Source organism: Petromyzon marinus, chromosome 71, assembly GCF_048934315.1.
Source record: "Petromyzon marinus isolate PM22_M1 ecotype Great Lakes invasive population chromosome 71, UKy_Petmar_22M1.pri1.0, whole genome shotgun sequence".
In the NCBI taxonomy this organism is placed as follows: Eukaryota; Metazoa; Chordata; class Hyperoartia; order Petromyzontiformes; family Petromyzontidae; genus Petromyzon; species Petromyzon marinus.
This window is the reverse complement of record NC_133737.1, coordinates 1,039,542-1,060,281: the sequence shown is the minus strand read 5'-3', so window position 1 is coordinate 1,060,281 and position 20,740 is coordinate 1,039,542. Positions and strand designations below refer to the sequence as shown.

The following is a 20,740-nucleotide window of genomic DNA, read 5'->3' as shown; positions in this document are numbered from 1 at the left end:
ATGATGTCATATAGGGCAGTCTGTGCACAAACGCCACCCTCCCTCAGCATTTCGCTTGGGAGATCATCTCTGCCCGCTGCCTTTCCTGGTCTCAGACTCCGGATCGCCTTCAATACTTCCTCAGCAGATGGCACCTCAGCCAGCCACTCACAGGGGGTGACTTCATCCAATATTTGAGGCACCGCAGCCTCAGCAGGGTCATCCTCACTTTGTGCCACGATGTTTTCCTGGCTGAGGGATTTTCCCTCCCCCAGGACCTCACAGAAATGCTCAGCAAATCTGCGAACCTGTTCCTGGGGGTCGGAAATTGGATCACCGTTTTTTCCCCTAATGATGGTAATAGGTGTGGCGCTGCAGGTTACTTTTTTGATGGAGTTAAATAGAGATTTGTGATCACGGGCCACTGAGGCAGACTCCATCTCCTCAGCAACCCGCGACCACCACCCATCCTTGCAGCGCCTCACGGCTCTCCGAACCTCCGAGCGAAGGCTGCGGTAAGCCTCCTCATTCTCTGACGTGGGATTCTGTAGCCGATGACAGTGGGCCTGTCGCTTTTTCTCAACCATCGTGAACAACTCCTCTGTCATCCAGGGTGTCTGGGGAGGTCTGGACCGCGTACCCAAAGCAGCCATTGCAGCTGCATGAGTCACAGTCCTAAACCTCGCCCATTTACCCTCGACATCAGGAGGAGTCGGGGACGATGCCAATCCCAGCCGCAAGCGATGATGAAATTCTCGCTTGCAACTTTCATCAGATAACTGAGACCAGGCCACTTTAGGTTGGAATGGGGTCCTGGGTGTACAACCACCACAACAACCACCATGACAACCACCACAACAACCACCACCACAACCACCACAACAACAACAAACACCACAACAACCATTACCACCATAACAACCACAACCACCACAACTACAACAAACACCACCACCACAACAACAACCACTAGCACAACAACCACTACCACAACAATCACCACCACAACTATCACCACAACAACCACCACCACAGCCACCACCACAACCACAACCCCCACAACCACAACCACCACAACAACCACCACCCCCACAACCACTACGACAACAACCACTACCACAACAACCACTACCACAACAACCACCACCACAACCACAATCACCAGAACTACCACCACAACAACCACTACCACAACAATCACCACCACAACTATCACCACAACAACCACCACCACAGCCACCACCACAACCACAACCCCCACAATCACAACCACCACAACAACCACCACAGCCACCACCACAACCACAATCACCAGAACTACCACCACAACAACCACCACCACAACCACCACCAAAACTACAACAACCACCACAACAACCACCACAACCACCACAATAACCACAACAACCACCACAACAACCACCACCACAACCACCACCACAACCACCAACACAACAACAAACACCACAACAACCACAACAACCATCACCACAACCACCACCACTACAGCAAACACCACCACAACCATCACCACAACAACAACCACCACAACCATCAACACAACAACAACCACCACAACCACCACCACAACACCCACCACCACAACAACCACCACCACAATTCTAGATTTAAAGCTTTCGTGACTGCAAGGATCCATACTCTTTGGTTCTATTCGGTAAAGTCACGTAGGTAAATAATAAAACAACAATAATCACGACGTTTTGGCCACAACACAAGCGGCCTTCATCAGGTGAAGGGACGAGCCTGTCTGGAGGACAGCGCTGGAGTGGAAGAAGCCACGCTTAGATCACGACATTTAAGGAAACGCTACTGTTATTATGGATAAAGATTCATACAGCAACAAAATCCAGAATCTGCTCAACGATGGAAGTTACTCAAAAATAAAAAATGACCCCACTAATAGCCTAGCGATAAAAACCAACAAGATCATCACTAGTTCGACCTCCCTAATCGACCCAACTAAACGTCCCTCCCTAAAACCTTCTGCTGCAAGACCCCCTAGATTCTATGGTCTTCCCAAGATTCATAAAGAAGGCACCCCACTACGACCCATCGTATCCACGATCAACTCCCCTACCTTTAGACTAGCCCGTTTTCTGTCAGATACCTTGCTGCCTTTCACTGGCAAGACCACCTCAGCAGTACTTAACTCAGCCCAATTGGTCTCTATGGTCAAAGACGTTGTACTGTCCCCTGACGATATCCTTGTCAGCTTCGATGTGGTCTCTTTGTTCACCAAGGTCCCAGTACCTGATACCATTGAAATAATTGAAAATTTGGTCCAACATGGACTAGACCCCGACACACCTGCACTGGTTAGGCACTGCCTCAACAATACCTACTTTACTTGGAATGGCTCCTTCTACAAACAAAATGAGGGTACCCCCATGGGTTCCCCCTTGTCACCAGTGATAGCCAATATTTTCTTGGAGAAATTTGAATCAGACGCCATCCAGACTTCCACCCTCAGACCTTCCCTGTGGAAGAGATATGTGGATGACACTTTCGTCATTTGGCCACATGGCCTCCCACCTCTGAACCTTTTCCTACACCACATCAATTCCAGACATCCCGCCATCAAATTCACCATGGAAGTGGAGAAAGATGGCAAGCTACCATTCTTAGACGTTCTGTTTGAGAGGAGACCTGATGGCTCATTGGGACATTCTGTCTACAGGAAACCCACCCACACAGATTCCTACTTGAAACCTGATTCCCACCACCACCCAGCCCAAAAGAATTCTCTCATCAAAACTTTATACCATAGGGCTCATTGCATTTCGGACCAACACCACCTGACCAGTGAATTAAAACATGTACACCTGGCCCTCAAAAGGAATGGTTACTCTGACCGTACCATCCGCCAAGCTGTCTCTCCCTCCATACAGAAACAACCACTTGATACTCCGGTCAAAACCATCACACTTCCATATATAGCAGGCGTTACTAAAAATATTTCCAAAATTCTAAACAAACACAAGATCCAGGTCCGGTTCAATACAGTACACAAAATTCGTGATCTGATCCCATCCGTGAAGGATGTCATTCCTGATTTACAGTACCCCGGGGTTCACAAATTGAGTTGTACCTGCGGTTATTGCTACATCGGTGAGACAAAGCGACATGTCTCTGACCGAATTCGCGAGCACAAATCAGATTTGAAACACGGCAAAACGAATTCTTCTGCCGTAGCTGATCACTGTTACAACGCTGTGGGGGATCACGATATAATTTTTTCCGATACCAAGGTTCTTTGCAAACCCACGGGCTTTTATCAGAGATTTGTTCATGAAGCAATTCAGATCTACAAACACAGACACAATTTCAACCGAGAGGATGGTTTCAAATTAAGCAACCATTGGAAAGATGTTCTAAATCGAACTAAACATTAAACTAATTTCAATGGTACAGTATATTTTTCGAGTAGTGGTACCCCAAACTTTTGCAGCTCTTATAAATTCCCATTTTCACACCATCAATAGGTAAAATCCCCCTCCCCCCTTTCCCCCCCCCCCCTTCGCCAAACTGCAAGTCCACCGGCACGTACACCACCTCTTTGCTCGCACACAGGTCCGATGTCTGAGCGTGGTTGTGTTTCGCTAAATTCTCCTGTTTGATGAGTACTAGGTGCCTCGGTGAATGTATATACTCTGACTTTAACATAGCTATTTCTGTGACCAGTTACTAGCTAATCACTCAGCTATTTAAATGCTAAATTCTATGCTAATTCCTTTGTCAAGGGGCACCTCTGTGGATGTGTATACTTTAACTTAGCTATTTCAATGAGCCATTTCAATGCTAAATTATATGCTAATTCCTTTGTCAAAGCCCGTGGTCTTCTTCTTCTTCTCACACAGCTTAAATGTCGCGATCTAAGCGTGGCTTCTTCCACTCCAGCGCTGTCCTCCAGACAGGCTCGTCCCTTCACCTGATGAAGGCCGCTTGTGTTGTGGCCGAAACGTCGTGATTATTGTTGCTTTATTATTTACCTACGTGACTTCACCGAATAGAACCAAAGAGTATAACCACCACCACAACCACCACCACCACAACAACCACCACCACAACAACCACCACCACAACAAATACCACAACAACCACAACAACCACCACAACCACAAACACTACCACAACCACCACTACAACAACCACCACAGCCACCACCACCACAACAACCACCACAACAACCACCACAGCCACCACCACCACAACAACCACCACAACAACCACCACCACAACCACCACAACCACCACCACAACAACCACCACAACCACCAACACAACAATCACCACAACAACCACCACCACAACCACCACCACAACTACCACCCCCACAACCACCACAACAACCACTACCACAACAATCACTACCACAACAACCACCACCACAACCACAATCACCAGAACTACCACCACAACAACCACTACCACAACAATCACCACCACAACTATCACCACAACAACCACCACCACAGTCACCACCACAACCACAACCCCCACAATCACAACCACCACAACAACCACCACAGCCACAATCACCAGAACTACCGCCAAAACAACCACCACCACAACCACCACCAAAACCACAACAACCACCACAACAACCACCACAACCACCACCATAACCACCACAATAACCACAACAACCACCACCACAACAACCACCACCACCACAACCACCAACACAACAACAAACACCACAACAACCACAACAACCACCACCACTACAGCAAACACCACCACAACCACCACCACAACAACCACCACCACCACAACAACCACCACCACCACAACAACCACCACCACCACAACAACAAACACCACAACAACCACAACAACAACCACAAACACCACCAAAACCACCACTACAACAACCACCACAGCCACCACCACCACAACAACCACCACAACCACCACAACAACCACCACCACAACCACCACAACAACCACCACAACCACCACAACAACCACCACAACCACCACCACAACCACCACAACCACCACAAAAACCACAACAACCACCACAATAACCACGACCACAACAACCACAACAACAATCACCACAACAACCATGCCAACCACCACAAGAAGTAAAACAAAGTGACAAAGTGACGAGCTGAGTGAAGACAAATTAAACTTAAGCGAGAGAATTGAAGCAAACGCGATCAGGCGAGGGCAGGAGGCATGGCCCCGCGTGGCTAGGCCCCGCGCTGTAAATTTCCAACCTGGACATCGCTTCCATGCTCGCTGCTACTCAATTGACATCCCTACGAGAGAGAGCGAGGCTCTACCTCGGTAAACAACAACCACCACCACAACAACAACCACCACAACCACCACCACCACAACCGCGATGAGAATGTCTCACCTCGGATTTCAGTGCACGGCGGAGCAGAATCTTCCTGTTACTTCGTGACGTCACGCAGCAGCAGGAGTTGACATGACGTCACTTGCGGGGTACAAAACACTCCCCTCCCACAATGAGAGGCTCTGTGGGCGTGGGTGCCGAACTCGTCGCAATAAACTCGCGACGGCTTTCATGAATATATTATGTTAATGAGCCGCCAGTCACCGGGAGTAGCTTTGCCCAAACAATGATTCTAGTTGAATAGGTAAGGGCAGTGACCCAGGCAGAGGTGACGTCACGCTCAAGGGCGCAGTGGACCGGGTGGGATGAATACCTTCGTGACATGACGTCACTAGCGAGGTACACCTCCCCCTGGCGTTTCACGCCGATGAGGTAATGCTGAGTGGTGACGTCACAGAGCGGGGTTGGAGTTTAAGTTGATTTAGATTCATTTTCCCTTGCTCCCTCCCTTGATCAGTGACCCCTTAGGTGTGTGAGCTCAGCCACAACTGTGTGTGTGTGTACACTGTATGTACGTGTACACTGTGTGTGTGTACACTGTGTGTGTACACACACACAGTGTGTGTACTTCTCACTGTGTGTGTACACTGTGTGTGTGTACACTCTGTGTGTACGTACACTGTGTGTGTGTACGTACACACACAGTGTTTGCAGTGTTTGCACACAGAGTGTACACACACACTTTGTACACACACAGTGCAAACACACACAGTGTACACACACAGTGTGTACGTGTGTACACACACTGTGTGTGTGTACACACACACTGTGTGTGTACGTACACACAGTGTACACACACACTGTGTGTCTAAGTCAGTCGACCAATGGCATTTATTCATCAATTTATTATTTTCCAAATTTGTTTTTCTATTTACGTAACTTTACCGAAAGAACCAAGAATACGGTAGCACATTCTCTATTTATTGCAGAGATTCAAGGTTCAACACCGACAGACACACCTGGCTACCCCAGTAACATTCACCAAAATATGCACAGCCTGCTTAACGGCGGCTATAAAACATAGCGTTGTGTCATTCACAACGCGCAGGTCATTGCATATTTGTGTCACGGTCAAAATTGGGGTAATTCCAAACATTATCCAGAAACTACACAACGGAGATGGCGCTCCAATGATCGCCCCCTACCGACAGACTCATGTCCACGTGCAGGCCGGTGCAGGGCCACCTTGTGCCACACAGGGGGGGGGTCCTTCGCTTGTTTGAGATGAGATTCGATACGAAACACCGAGTTGCTGAGGCAATTAGACAAGCGACTTATGAGTGCAAATATGATGTTGATAACGTAGTTAATGCTTGGGAGCTTCATTGTCTCTCGCTCCTGCTGACAGATGTACCCAGCCCACAGCTCCACAGATACCAGCCGCTCCTCCTGTGCAGGTTCAGCTACGTACAGTGCAAAAGAAGTTCCAGATACACACAGAGACTCACACAGAGACCAACAGATTAGCATGGTTCGCTACGTATGGTGCGAAATAAGTTCAACGTACACACAGAGACTCGGAGCAAGTTTGAGTCGCATGCAGTCGTGGGCCATGACAGTTGAATTGGCGCATGTTGCTACTGACAGTAGTTGAATACGGTTGGAAAGACGCTGATAGAGACACACACAGAGACTGACAAGAGAAAGGTGGACAGGCACAGACAAGAGGAAGACAGAAAGAAAGATACAGAGATGACAGAGACACAGTCAGCGAGAGAGAGACACAGAGGGGAACAGAGACACAGATGGACAGAGAGATGTTGAATCGAACAAACTTAACTCGCTCCATTGAAAGAGATTCCTCAATCTTTGCCCATCCCCGGAAGTCGTTCCAGTTTCTATTTATTTCATTGTATGTGGTGTGTACGTGTAAGCAATGTGGGATATCAATGTAGACAGATATGAACAAGATCAGCAGACAAAACGTCTTTCATACTCTTTTGTTCTTTGAGTGAAGTCACGCAGGTAGAAAAAATACAATAAATCACGACGCTTCTATCGCAACACGAGTGGTCGTCCTCAGGCGAAAACATCCAGACATTGTCGCGGCAGAAGTCACGTGAGCTACGGCACGTCGCAAAGATAAGGTGACCCCCCACCCCCGTGGCTCGCCCTGCTCAGCTGAGCATTGTTTTAATGCGGTGGGCTCACGCGAAATAGATTTCTGGAAGACGAAGGTACTTTCAAAACCCACTGGCTAAACTCTTTTATATAAGTGTTGTGTCCTTAACTAACCACACGTAGACGTCTGGTTGAGGCAACGCGTTTATTATAACTCTTTTGAACTCGGCTCTACACACTACTGTACCACGAAGGTGTACGGCCCCTTCCACTTGATAGCCTACGCGAGTGACAGCCTCCCTTCTATCGCAGCCTGCACACTCCGGGCTCTGCTACCCACGGGTCCCTTAGCCCGGCGTTAAGGGAAGACAGGATGACCCGTCCCAGCCAGGGTACGGGAGCTCACCTCTGGTCCGCTACAACCCGGCTCTAACAAGAGCCTCGGTTGAGGGTCCCTGGGTGCTGGTCCAGTCTTCAGGTCTTCGGATGTCTTCAGGCTTGAGTTGGTGAACACTGCCCGGCCGGTCCAGGGGGCCGGGCTTTTAACCCCAGGTCGGGGTCACCCCTCCCCTCCTGAACCACCAACCCCCCCTCCCAGAACCTTCTGGAAGGTCTTATCTTAAGGGGCCTTAGAGACGGGTGGGGGGTCAGGGATGTTATTCTCGGGTCACGGGGGTGGGGGCGGGGGTTTACTTTGGTCGACCCGTACACACCTCACTCTCTCTCGGCTGCCCCCTGTTGACCCGTGAACGTGGTGGCAGGTCAGCTGACAGCGCCTTGTTATGGCGCTTACGCACAACTTCGTGACTAACGCTGCACGTTCCGTCGTTTTCATGCAGGGGGCGCTGCAAACCTACGCGTCCCCTGCATGAACGATGGAGGCGCAGGGACAGACGTTCGATCGCATTGGAATCAATTTGCGGACGGCGGTCTTCTCGCACGGCCAGCTCTGCGTCGCCTCATCTGGATCCCGCGATCCCAACCAGGTGAAAGTTCGCATCGAACCAAACCACCGGCAAAGCCATCTACTTAATGACGCGAGAAAATTCACACGAAATATCGTTTTCAATTAATAAGCTTTTAATGAAGAAATACAATTAACTAATTCAAAATAATACAATTCAAAGTTGTTTCATTTTAAAACTTCAAAACGGAGCATCGGGAGCTTGCGTGGAGGCGTCGTTCGTGTGCAATTTTTTTTCGTGACTTTCCTGGCCCCAGGCCGTAAATGGTTGTGAGGGGCACCGCAGACGATCTGGCTTGCTTCAACCCTTGGTTGTGAACATCCAGACGTTAATCAGCAAGGACCATTTCTTGTCCTAATTCGAGAAAATCTACATCAACACGTAATACAAAATTATAATTCGTGTTGTAGAGAATGTATCTCCTCTACGTGTAACTTTTGAGTGGTATGCCTTGTAACTGATGAATGATCCGAGTGTGCTCCCTATTTCAAAGACAATGAGTTGCTCCAGAGGGAGAAGCTTCCTGAAACATAAAATACCCTTTGACCTGTATCACAAGAACAATGAGTCTCACCTGACTTATCTATACAGGTTACTTCCAAAACACACACTTTGTCCTAACATCACTTATTCAATGTTTGACCCTTATACACAAAATGTTACATGTACGTACACAATCAGACAAGTATTCATTCTAAATTATTGACAGGCATCTGAACAAAATTGAATTACAGGTGCACCCCAAGCCTGTTCCCACCCCCCCCCCCCCCCCGCTTCTGTGTATATGCAAGATGTGCTGTTTTGAGCTGCCGCAAGATGAGCTGCCACTCTCCTTTTGCTCCCCCCCCCCCCAACCTTATTTCCTATTTAAGCTTCTGTTCACCTCTCTCTCTCTTTGCCTCTCCGTCTTTCCTACTGACCATGTACCTCGTATTTTCACTCTGTCTATGCTGGTTTGTGCAATCCAGAAGTTGAACACGAAATTTAACACTCTTCTGAAATTCGTGGTCCGCCAGGAAGTGTCTGTGTTGTTGGCCTGACTGGTTGTGCTTCACATGTTTTTTAGGTTTGTTAAATTCTCGTCTCTCATCTTTTTTACATCCATGATTTGTTCTTGCCATGATTTGTCCTTGACACCTGGTGAAGATCGCTTGTGTTGTGATCTAAACGTCGTGATATGTTTTGTATTTAATATAATTTTATTGTATTTCTACATACGTGACTTTACCGAAAAAACCAATGAGTAAGGTTACATCGCATTAACAAGAAGCTATTTTAAAAAAATATGCACCGTCTGCTTAACAGTGTATGTACAACGTGCTATTGCGCCAAAACGAGTTGGCCATTGCATGCTGGCGTCTGCGTCAAAATGTATCAAATTCTAAACATTACCTACAAACTACACAACCAAGATCCCACATCAACCATCACCCCCTACTGACAGGCTCTTGTACACATGCAGGCCGGTGCAGGGCCACCACCTTGTGCCACACAGGGGCAGCTGCTATTTGGGGGTGCTCTTCGAGTGTTTGAGACAAGATACGATACAAAACTCCGAATTGCCAGAGGCGATTAAGCAACCACCATATAATTGGAATAATTAGAACCTTGTGAATGCTTGGGAGCTTATTGACTCTCGCTCATGGTTAGAGATCTACCCAACCCACAGGTCCACAAAGACTGGCTGCTCTTACCCTGCAGGTTGAACCTAGGAATTAAGTGTTCAACTTTATTGTTGTCATTAAAGGCCTGTGACAAAGGTGCATCTATTGGAGCGACATCGTCTCAAGCTTACACATCTAACGGGTCTCCAATTGACTTCGTATTGTCTCGGAGGAAGTCCACCCACACCTCCACTTCCACAAACTGCTGAGAATTGCCTCGCTCTGCCTCACAGTCAGAATTCTCCTCCTGCTTCACGTTTCCTCCATTAATGTGTCGGTCCGACTTTGGAGTTGAATCATCTTCACATTTTACCTTCACTTCTTCGCTCTTCACCATCACTTGTTCATATTTCACCTTCACCTCTTTATATTTCACCTCGATACCTTTAAAAGTGTCCAAGCTTGGATTTTCTTCCGGTTCTTGTTTCATGAGGGATGGGCTCATTGCGCCACTTTGACTTCCACAAGCTGATTTCAGACTCCACTCCTTGTGGGTCTTCTGATGCTTGCGAGTTCTCTTGTGTTTTTGAAGATGTGGTGACTGTGCAAACGCCTTCCCACACACACTGCACTTGAAGGGTTTCTCTCCTGTGTGTGTTCTCTGGTGTTTTTTAAGAGTAGATGAATGTGCAAACGCCTTCCCACACACACTGCACTTGAAGGGTTTCTCTCCTGTGTGTGTTCTCTGGTGTTTTACAAGAGCAGATGAATCTGAAAACGCCTTCCCACACACACTGCACTTGAAGGGTTTCTCTCCCGTGTGAGTTCTCTGGTGTACTTGAAGATGTGATGAATGTGCAAACGCCTTCCCACACACACTGCACTTGAAGGGTTTCTCTCCCGTGTGTGTTCTCTGGTGTTCTACAAGAGTAGATGAACGTGCAAACGCCTTCCCACACACACTGCACTTGAAGGGTTTCTCTCCCGTGTGTGTTCTCTGGTGTGTTACAAGAGGAGATAAATCTGAAAACGCCTTCCCACACACACTGCACTTGAAGGGTTTCTCTCCTGTGTGAGTTCTCTGGTGTGTTACAAGAGTAGATGACTGTGTGAACGCCTTCCCACACACACTGCACTTGAAGGGTTTCTCTCCCGTGTGTGTTCTCTGGTGTTCTACAAGAGTAGATGAACGTGCAAACGCCTTCCCACACACACTGCACTTGAAGGGTTTCTCTCCCGTGTGTGTTCTCTGGTGTGTTACAAGAGGAGATAAATCTGAAAACGCCTTCCCACACACACTGCACTTAAAGGGTTTCTCTCCTGTGTGAGTTCTCTGGTGTGTTACAAGAGTAGATGACTGTGTGAACGCCTTCCCACACACACTGCACTTGAAGGGTTTATTTCCCGTGTGTGTTCTCTGGTGTGCTACAAGAGCAGATGACGGTGAAAATGCCTTCCCGCACACACTGCACTTGAAGGGTTTCTCTCCTGTGTGAGTTATCTGGTGCCGTGTCAAATGTTCAGTACTATCCGTGCTGTTTGCACGCCGGTTGCATTGATGCCTTTTTGCACCGAGCTGCGCTGAGTGCCTTTGCTCCATCAGACAAATTCTGCAGAGGAAGCGACAGCTGCAGAGAGAAAAAAAAGAATATCCACACCATCTACACGTCAGTATTGATGCACAGAGGAATGCATATACACAGTCAAAGGTGACTTACATGTCTATACTTATTCATATATTTATGATATAGTGAAAAAGTCTCCCAAATTCATCACACGGGCTGTTATGGCACACAACGAGAGGGCGAATGTCATAAACATGCCTGGAAGCCCTCGTATCTTCAAAATGAATGTTAACCCAAAACTCCGAGCACACAATTTCGGCTATCTGGCTTCAAAAGGAATATTTATGAAAGCTAAATTCAGCTGACATACCAAAGGGTGTTGAAAATAATACTGTTTGTGTTATGCAGAAATGCATAAATTAATGTTCAATCGCAACTTAGAGGTGTGAAGCCAGGCACAGATGTCCTTGAATGCTGGGATGAACAGTTCTGACTTCAACTGCACATGTGCTGTGATAACTTCCTGACTCCATTCTTACAAAAAGTTCCAGAGGAAATAAAAAATAAACTGTTTTGATATAACCTCCGTGCTCAATAGAGTTAATAGACTTTACTGCAAAATACAAACTTGACCCTGTCACACACTCAGAGGTGGAGCCAGGATTTTCAGGAAGATGGGGCAACCCCTTCAGCAATGAAAAATGATAGGAGTTGTTAGTAAGTAAGGAGTTGTTAGTAAGTAAGTTGTTAGTATGTAAGGAGTTGTTAGTAAGCGAGGAGTTGTTAGTAAGGAGTTGTTAGTAAGGAGTTGTAAGGAGTTGTTAGTTAGTAAGGACTTGTCCCTTGCTTTTTATTTGACGCGTATGATAGGCACCGCGCTCGCTGAAAGTGTCTGCCATCAGGGAAGTCGTGTACTGTATACACAACTGCGCACAATTCTGTGAGTCGCTTGTAACAGCTTTGCCGTGACTTATTGCCAATTTTGGACTCGGACTGTTGTCCTCTCATAGAGTCCCTGGCACGTAATAATATGCCAAACGGTGGCAGTGGGGGTCGCAAAATGCTGATTTATCTATATATATAAAAGGGAAATGTGTGGATATGTGTGTCTGTTCGAAAGTGTTTAGCATACTTCCCAACATGCTACACACTTGAAATTTGGCATGTGGGTAGGTTCCGTACTGTACACAATGAACAAAGTATAAAAATATAAGGAGGGAGGAAAGACGGACAGGGAGGCAGAGAGAGAGAGAGGGGGAGGTGCGGAGGGATGAACAGAAGCTTAAATAGGAAATACGGTTGGAGGGGGAGAGGGGCCAGAGCGAGAGCGGCAGATAAAAAACGCACATCTTACACATACAAAACGGCAGCTCAAAAAAGGACCACCTCTTGTAAATACAAAATGGCAGCTCAAAAAAGGACCACCTCTTGTAAATCCAAAACGGCAGCTCAAAAAAGGGCACAGCTTACACATAAGTACAACGGTAACTTCCCCGTAGAAGTGTGATAATAAAGTATTAAAGCTTTCGTGACTGCATAAAATGACTCATTGTTTTTTTCGGTAAAGTCATGTATGTAGAAATACAATAAAATTATATTAAAACAAAAAAACAATCACGGCGTTTCGATCACAACGCAAGCGATCTTCATCAGGTGTCAAGAACAAATCACGGAGGTAAATACAACAAAAAGATGAGAGACGAGAATTCAACAAACCTGAAAAACATTATGTGAAGCACATCCAGTCAGGCCAACAACACAGTTAGACACTTCCTGGCGGACCACGAATTTCAGGAGAGTGTTAAATTTCGTATTCAACCTTTGGATTGCACATACCAGCATAGATAGAATGAAAAATACGAGGTTCTACATACGTGACTTTACAAAAAAAAACAATGAGTAATTTTATGCGGTCACGAAAGCTTTAATACTTTATTATCACACTTCTACGGGGAAGTTACCGTTGTAATTACGTGTAAGATGTGCCCTTTTTTGAGCTGACATTTTGTATTTACAAGAGGTGGTCATTTTTTGAGCTGCCGTTTTGTATCTACAAGAGGTGGTCCTTTTTTGAGCTGCCGTTTTGTATGTGTAAGATGTGCGTGTTTGAGCTGCCGCTCTCGCTCTGGCCCCTCCCCCCCTCCAACCGTATTTCCTATTTAACCTTCTGTTCATCCCTCCGCCCCCCCCCCCCCCCTCTCTCTCTGCCTCCCTGTCCGTCTTTCCTCCCCCCTTACCTCTTGGTGGACATGTATATGTATTTCTACTGACCTTGTACCTCGTATTTTTATTCTATCTATGCTGGTATTTGCAATCCAAAGGTTGAACACGAAATTTAACACTCTTCTGAAATTCGTGGTCCGCTAGGAAGTGTCTGTGTTGTTGGCCTGACTGGATGTGCTTCACATGTTTTTTCAGGTTTGTTGAATTCTCGTCTCTCATCTTTTTGTTGTATTTACCTCCGTGATTTATTCTTGACACCTGATGAAGATCGCTTGCATTGTGATCGAAGCGTCGTGATTGTTTTTTGTTTTTTTGTTTAAATATAATTTTATTGTATTTCTACACACGTGACTTTACCGAAAAAAAAATGAGTAATTTTATGCAGTCACGAAAGCTTTAATACTTTATTATAAAAATATATTTTTGTATTTTGTATGACCATGAAGTTTGTTACGTCAACCCGCAACACACCTGAGTTAAGCGCTCTGCAATGCTTAGAGCTGTTCACAGCGTGCCGGGAGATTTTAGGTGGCGCGTCGCTCCTGGCCGATGAAGCCATTGGTTTCTCGGAGTTTCAATACATATCCGTGCGAAGAACGGGTAGAATGGCTATCTTAAATATGAAGCAGAAAATTACATCTGTTTGTTTGTGTGAAGCAGCAAAACCTCTCCAACGCTGAGCTTTGGCATCATGAAATTTTCACAGCTTATGCTGTTTGGAATTTCTAAGTGAACGCGACTATTTTCAGCTCGCCACGTCATTCATTCCAGAGTGGCGAAAATCGACCTTGCGTAGAAGTGGATTAAGGTTAAATTTCCTTGAGTGAAAACAACCGATTTAGGTAACTTGATTTGTTTTGGCTTTTTTCCTTCTTGCAAGCATCAACATTTAAGGGTTTTTCAGTGAAATATAAGGTAATATGAAATATATCCAAGACAAGAATACAAGTTCCGGGCGAAGCCGGGTAGTGAAGCTAGTTACTAATAAACCCCAATGATCCAATCAAAATGAGGGATTTGGATCGGACTGTTGGGGGGGGCACGTGCCACCCCACCCCCACTGGCTCCACCACTGTCACGGACTGGCATGCTACACAGGTGATGGTGTGTCCAGACCCACGCCTGGCCACGTTCACCTTCTCAGAATTAATGCTTCCTCACTCCACCAAGCAAATTCATTGAGGATCAATCAACACAGCCGAAGTTGTGTGTCTCTATCTCTCTTCCCGTGGTTGCGTGGATTTCCTTCCCGATACCCGGGGTTCCCCTCCACATGTAGAGTGTGAACACCACCACGCGTCTAGGGTGAACACCGCCACGCGTCTAGAGTGAACACCGCCACGTGTCTAGAGTGAACACCGCCACGCGTCTAGAGTGAACACCGCCACGTGTCTAGAGTGAACACCGCCACGCTGTTGACGAGCCTCACCTTGTGATGTCGGCAGGTCGCTTCTAAAAACAAAAGCAGCACAGCAGCTCAAGCGGGCCTGGCCTGGTAAAAAAAGAATGAAATAAAAACTGCGTGAATATTTAAAAGTAAAACAAAGTGACAAAGTGGCGAGCCGAGTGAAGACAAATTAAACTTAAGCGATAGAATTGAAGCAAACGCGATCAGGCGAGGGCAGGAGGCAAGGCCCCGGGTGGCTAGGCCCCGCGCTGTAAAGTTCCAACCTGGACATCGCTTCCATGCTCGCTGCTACTCAATTGACATCCCTACGAGAGAGACAGCGAGGCTCTACCTCTGTAAACAACAACCACCACCACAACCACCACCACCACCACTACAACCACCACCACCACAACAACCACCACCACAACCACCACCACATCAACCACCACCACATCAACCACCACCACAACCACCACAACAACCACCACCACAACCACCACCACAACAACCACAACAACAACCACCACCACAACAACCACCACAGCAGCAACCACAACCACCACAATAACTACAACAACCACCACCACAACCACCACAACAACCACCATGACAACCACCACAACAACCACCACCACAACAACAACAAACACCACAACAACCATTACCACCATAACAACCACAACCACCACCACTACAACAAACACCACCACCACAACAACAACCACTAGCACAACAACCACTACCACAACAATCACCACCACAACTATCACCACAACAACCACCACCACCACAGCCACCACCACAACCACAACCCCCACAACCACAACCACCACCCCACAACCACTACCACAACAACCACTACCACAACAACCACTACCACAACAACCACCACCACAACCACAATCACCAGAACTACCACCACAACAACCACTACCACAACAATAACCACCACAACTATCACCACAACAACCACCACCACAGCCACCACCACAACCACAACCCCCACAATCACAACCACCACAACAACCACCACAGCCACCACCACAATCACCAGAACCACCACCACAACCACCACCAAAACCACAACAACCACAACAACAACCACCACCACAACAACCACCACAGCAACCACAACCACCACAATAACTACAACAACCACCATGACAACCACCACAACAACCACCACAACAACCACCACCACAACAACAACAAACACCACAACAACCATTACCACCATAACAACCACAACCACCACCACTACAACAAACACCACCACCACAACAACAATCACTAGCACAACAACCACTACCACAACAATCACCACCACAACTATCACCACAACAACCACTACCACAACAACCACTACCACAACAACCACCACCACAACCACAATCACCAGAACTACCACCACAACAACCACTACCACAACAATAACCACCACAACTATCACCACAACAACCACCACCACAGCCACCACCACAACCACAACCCCCACAATCACAACCACCACAACAACCACCACAGCCACCACCACATCCACAATCACCAGAACCACCACCACAACCACCACCAAAACCACAACAACCACCACAACCACCACCATAACCACCACAATAACCACAACCACCACCACAACAACCACCACCACAACCACCACAACAACAAACACCACAACAACCACAACAACCATCACCACAACCACCACAACCACCACCACTACAGCAAACACCACCACAACCATCACCCCAACAACAACCACCACAACCATCAACACAACAACAACCACCACAACCACCACAACCACCACCACAACACCCACTACCACAACAACCACCACCACAACCACCACCAACACAACCACCACAACAACCACCACAACAACCACCACCACAACCACCACCACAACAACAAACACCACAACAACCACCACAACCACCACAACAACCACCACCCCCACAACCACTACCACAACAACCACTACCACAACAACCACCACCACAACCACAATCACCAGAACTACCACCACAACAACCACTACCACAACAATCACCACCACAACTATCACCACAACAACCACCACCACAGCCACCACCACAACCCCCACAATCACAACCACCACAACAACCACCACAGCCACCACCACAACCACAATCACCAGAACTACCACCACAACCACCACCAAAACTACAACCACCACAACAACCACCACAACCACCACCATAACCACCACAATAACCACAACAACCACCACAACAACCACCACCACAACCACCACCACAACCACCAACACAACAACAAACACCACAACAACCACAACAACCATCACCACAACCACCACAACCACCACCACTACAGCAAACACCACGACAACCATCACCACAACAACAACCACCACAACCATCAACACAACAACAACCACCACAACCACCACCACAACACCCACCACCACAACAACCACCACCACAATTCTAGATTTAAAGCTTTCGTGACTGCAAGGATCCATACTCTTTGGTTCTATTCGGTAAAGTCACGTAGGTAAATAATAAAACAACAATAATCACGACGTTTCGGCCACAACACAAGCGGCCTTCATCAGGTGAAGGGACGAGCCTGTCTGGAGGACAGTGCTGGAGTGGAAGAAGCCACACTTAGATCACGACATTTAAGGAAACGCTACTGTTATTATGGATAAAGATTCATACAGCAACAAAATCCAGAATCTGCTCAACGATGGAAGTTACTCAAAAATAAAAAATGACCCCACTAATAGCCTAGCGATAAAAACCAACAAGATCATCACTAGTTCGACCTCCCTAATCGACCCAACTAAACGTCCCTCCCTAAAACCTTCTGCTGCAATACCCCCTAGATTCTATGGTCTTCCCAAGATTCATAAAGAAGGCACCCCACTACGACCCATCGCATCCAAGATCAACTCCCCTACCTATAGACTAGCCCGTTTTCTGTCAGATACCTTGCTGCATTTCACTGGCAAGACCACCTCAGCAGTACTTAACTCAGCCCAATTGGTCTCTATGGTCAAAGACGTTGTACTGTCCCCTGACGATATCCTTGTCAGCTTCGATGTGGTCTCTTTGTTCACCAAGGTCCCAGTACCTGATACCATTGAAATAATTGAAAATTTGGTTCAACATGGACTAGACCCCGACACACCTGCACTGGTTAGGCACTGCCTCAACAATACCTACTTTACTTGGAATGGCTCCTTCTACAAACAAAATGAGGGTACCCCCATCGGATCCCCCTTGTCACCAGTGATAGCCAATATTTTCATGGAGAAATTTGAATCAGACGCCATCCAGACTTCCACCCTCAGACCTTCCCTGTGGAAGAGATATGTGGATGACACTTTCGTCATTTGGCCACATGGCCTCCCAGCTCTGAACCTTTTCCTACACCACATCAATTCCAGACATCCCGCCATCAAATTCACCATGGAAGTGGAGAAAGATGGCAAGCTACCATTCTTAGACGTTCTGTTTGAGAGGAGACCTGATGGCTCATTGGGACATTCTGTCTACAGGAAACCCACCCACACAGATTCCTACTTGAAACCTGATTCCCACCACCACCCAGCCCAAAAGAATTCTCTCATCAAAACTTTATACCATAGGGCTCATTGCATTTCGGACCAACACCACCTGACCAGTGAATTAAAACATGTACACCTGGCCCTCAAAAGGAATGGTTACTCTGACCGTACCATCCGCCAAGCTGTCTCTCCCTCCATACAGAAACAACCACTTGATACTCCGGTCAAAACCATCACACTTCCATATATAGCAGGCGTTACTAAAAAGATTTCCAAAATTCTAAACAAACACAAGATCCAGGTCCGGTTCAATACAGTACACAAAATTCGTGATCTGATCCCATCCGTGAAGGATGTCATTCCTGATTTACAGTACCCCGGGGTTTACAAATTGAGTTGTACCTGCGGTTATTGCTACATCGGTGAGACAAAGCGACATGTCTCTGACCGAATTCGCGAGCACAAATCAGATTTGAAACACGGCAAAACAAAATCTTCTGCCGTAGCTGATCACTGTTACAACGCTGTGGGGGATCACGCTATAATTTTTTCCGATACCAAGGTTCTTTGCAAACCCACGGGCTTTTATCAGAGATTTGTTCATGAAGCAATTCAGATCTACAAACACAGACACAATTTCAACCGAGAGGATGGTTTCAAATTAAGCAACCATTGGAAAGATGTTCTAAATCGAACTAAACATTAAACTAATTTCAATGGTACAGTATATTTTTCGAGTAGTGGTACCCCAAACTTTCGCAGCTCTTATAAATTCCCATTTTCACACCATCAATAGGTAAAATCCCCCTCCCCCCTTCCCCCCCCCCTCGCCAAACTGCAAGTCCACCGGCACGTACACCACCTCTTTGCTCGCACACAGGTCCGATGTCTGAGCGTGGTTGTGTTTCGCTAAATTCTCCTGTTTGATGAGTACTAGGTGCCTCGGTGAATGTATATACTCTGACTTTAACATAGCTATTTCTGTTACCAGTTACTAGCTAATCACTCAGCTATTTAAATGCTAAATTCTATGCGAATGCCTTTGTCAAGGGGCACCTCTGCGGATGTGTATACTTTAACTTAGCTATTTCAATGAGCCATTTCAATGCTAAATTATATGCTAATTCCTTTGTCAAAGCCCGTGGTCTTCTTCTTCTTCTCACACAGCTTAAATGTCGTGATCTAAGCGTGGCTTCTTCCACTCCAGCGCTGTCCTCCAGACAGGCTCGTCCCTTCACCTGATGAAGGCCGCTTGTGTTGTGGCCGAAACGTCGTGATTATTGTTGTTTTATTATTTACCTACGTGACTTTACCGAATAGAACAAAAGAGTATAACCACCACAACCACCACCGCCACAACAACCACCACCAAAACAACCACCACCACAACCACCACCACAACAACAAATACCACAACAACCACAACAACCACCACAACCACAAACACCACCACAACCACCACCACAGCCACCACCACCACAACAACCACAACAACCACCAACACAACAACCACCACAACAACCACCACCACAACCACCACCACAACCACCACCCCCACAACCACCACAACAACCACTACCACAACAACCACTACCACAACAACCACCACCACAACCACAATCACCAGAACTACCACCACAACAACCACTACCACAACAATCACCACCACAACTATCACCACAACAACCACCACCACCACAGTCACCACCACAACCACAACCCCCACAATCACAACCACCACAACAACCACCACAGCCACCACCACAATCACCAGAACTACCACCAAAACAACCACCACCACAACCACCAACACAACAACAAACACCACAACAACCACAACAACCATCACCAAAACCACCACAACCACCACCACTACAGCAAACACCACCACAACCACCACCACAACAACAAACACCACAACAACCACAAACACCACCAAAACCACCACTACAACAACCACCACAGCCACCACCACCACCACAACAACCACCACAACCACCAACACAACAAC

General features: G+C 47.0%; 2 protein-coding genes across 2 annotated transcripts in view; both read right to left on the bottom strand.

Moving 5' to 3' along the window:
* LOC142906892 (uncharacterized) overlaps positions 1-20,740 on the bottom strand; it is a 109,661-nt gene that overhangs the window by 75,579 nt on the left and 13,342 nt on the right. The gene's annotated exons all lie outside the window — the stretch shown is intronic.
* Positions 1-20,740, bottom strand: part of LOC142906802 (uncharacterized) — a 32,694-nt gene that overhangs the window by 11,473 nt on the left and 481 nt on the right. The window contains exons 2-3 of the mRNA XM_076055350.1: positions 15,216-15,278; positions 10,189-11,626 (exon numbers count right to left, since the gene is read on the bottom strand). Of these exons, the coding sequence (XP_075911465.1) occupies positions 10,189-11,598 (1,410 nt within the window). The 5' untranslated portion in view covers positions 11,599-11,626; positions 15,216-15,278. The remainder of the gene's footprint in view (positions 1-10,188; positions 11,627-15,215; positions 15,279-20,740) is intronic.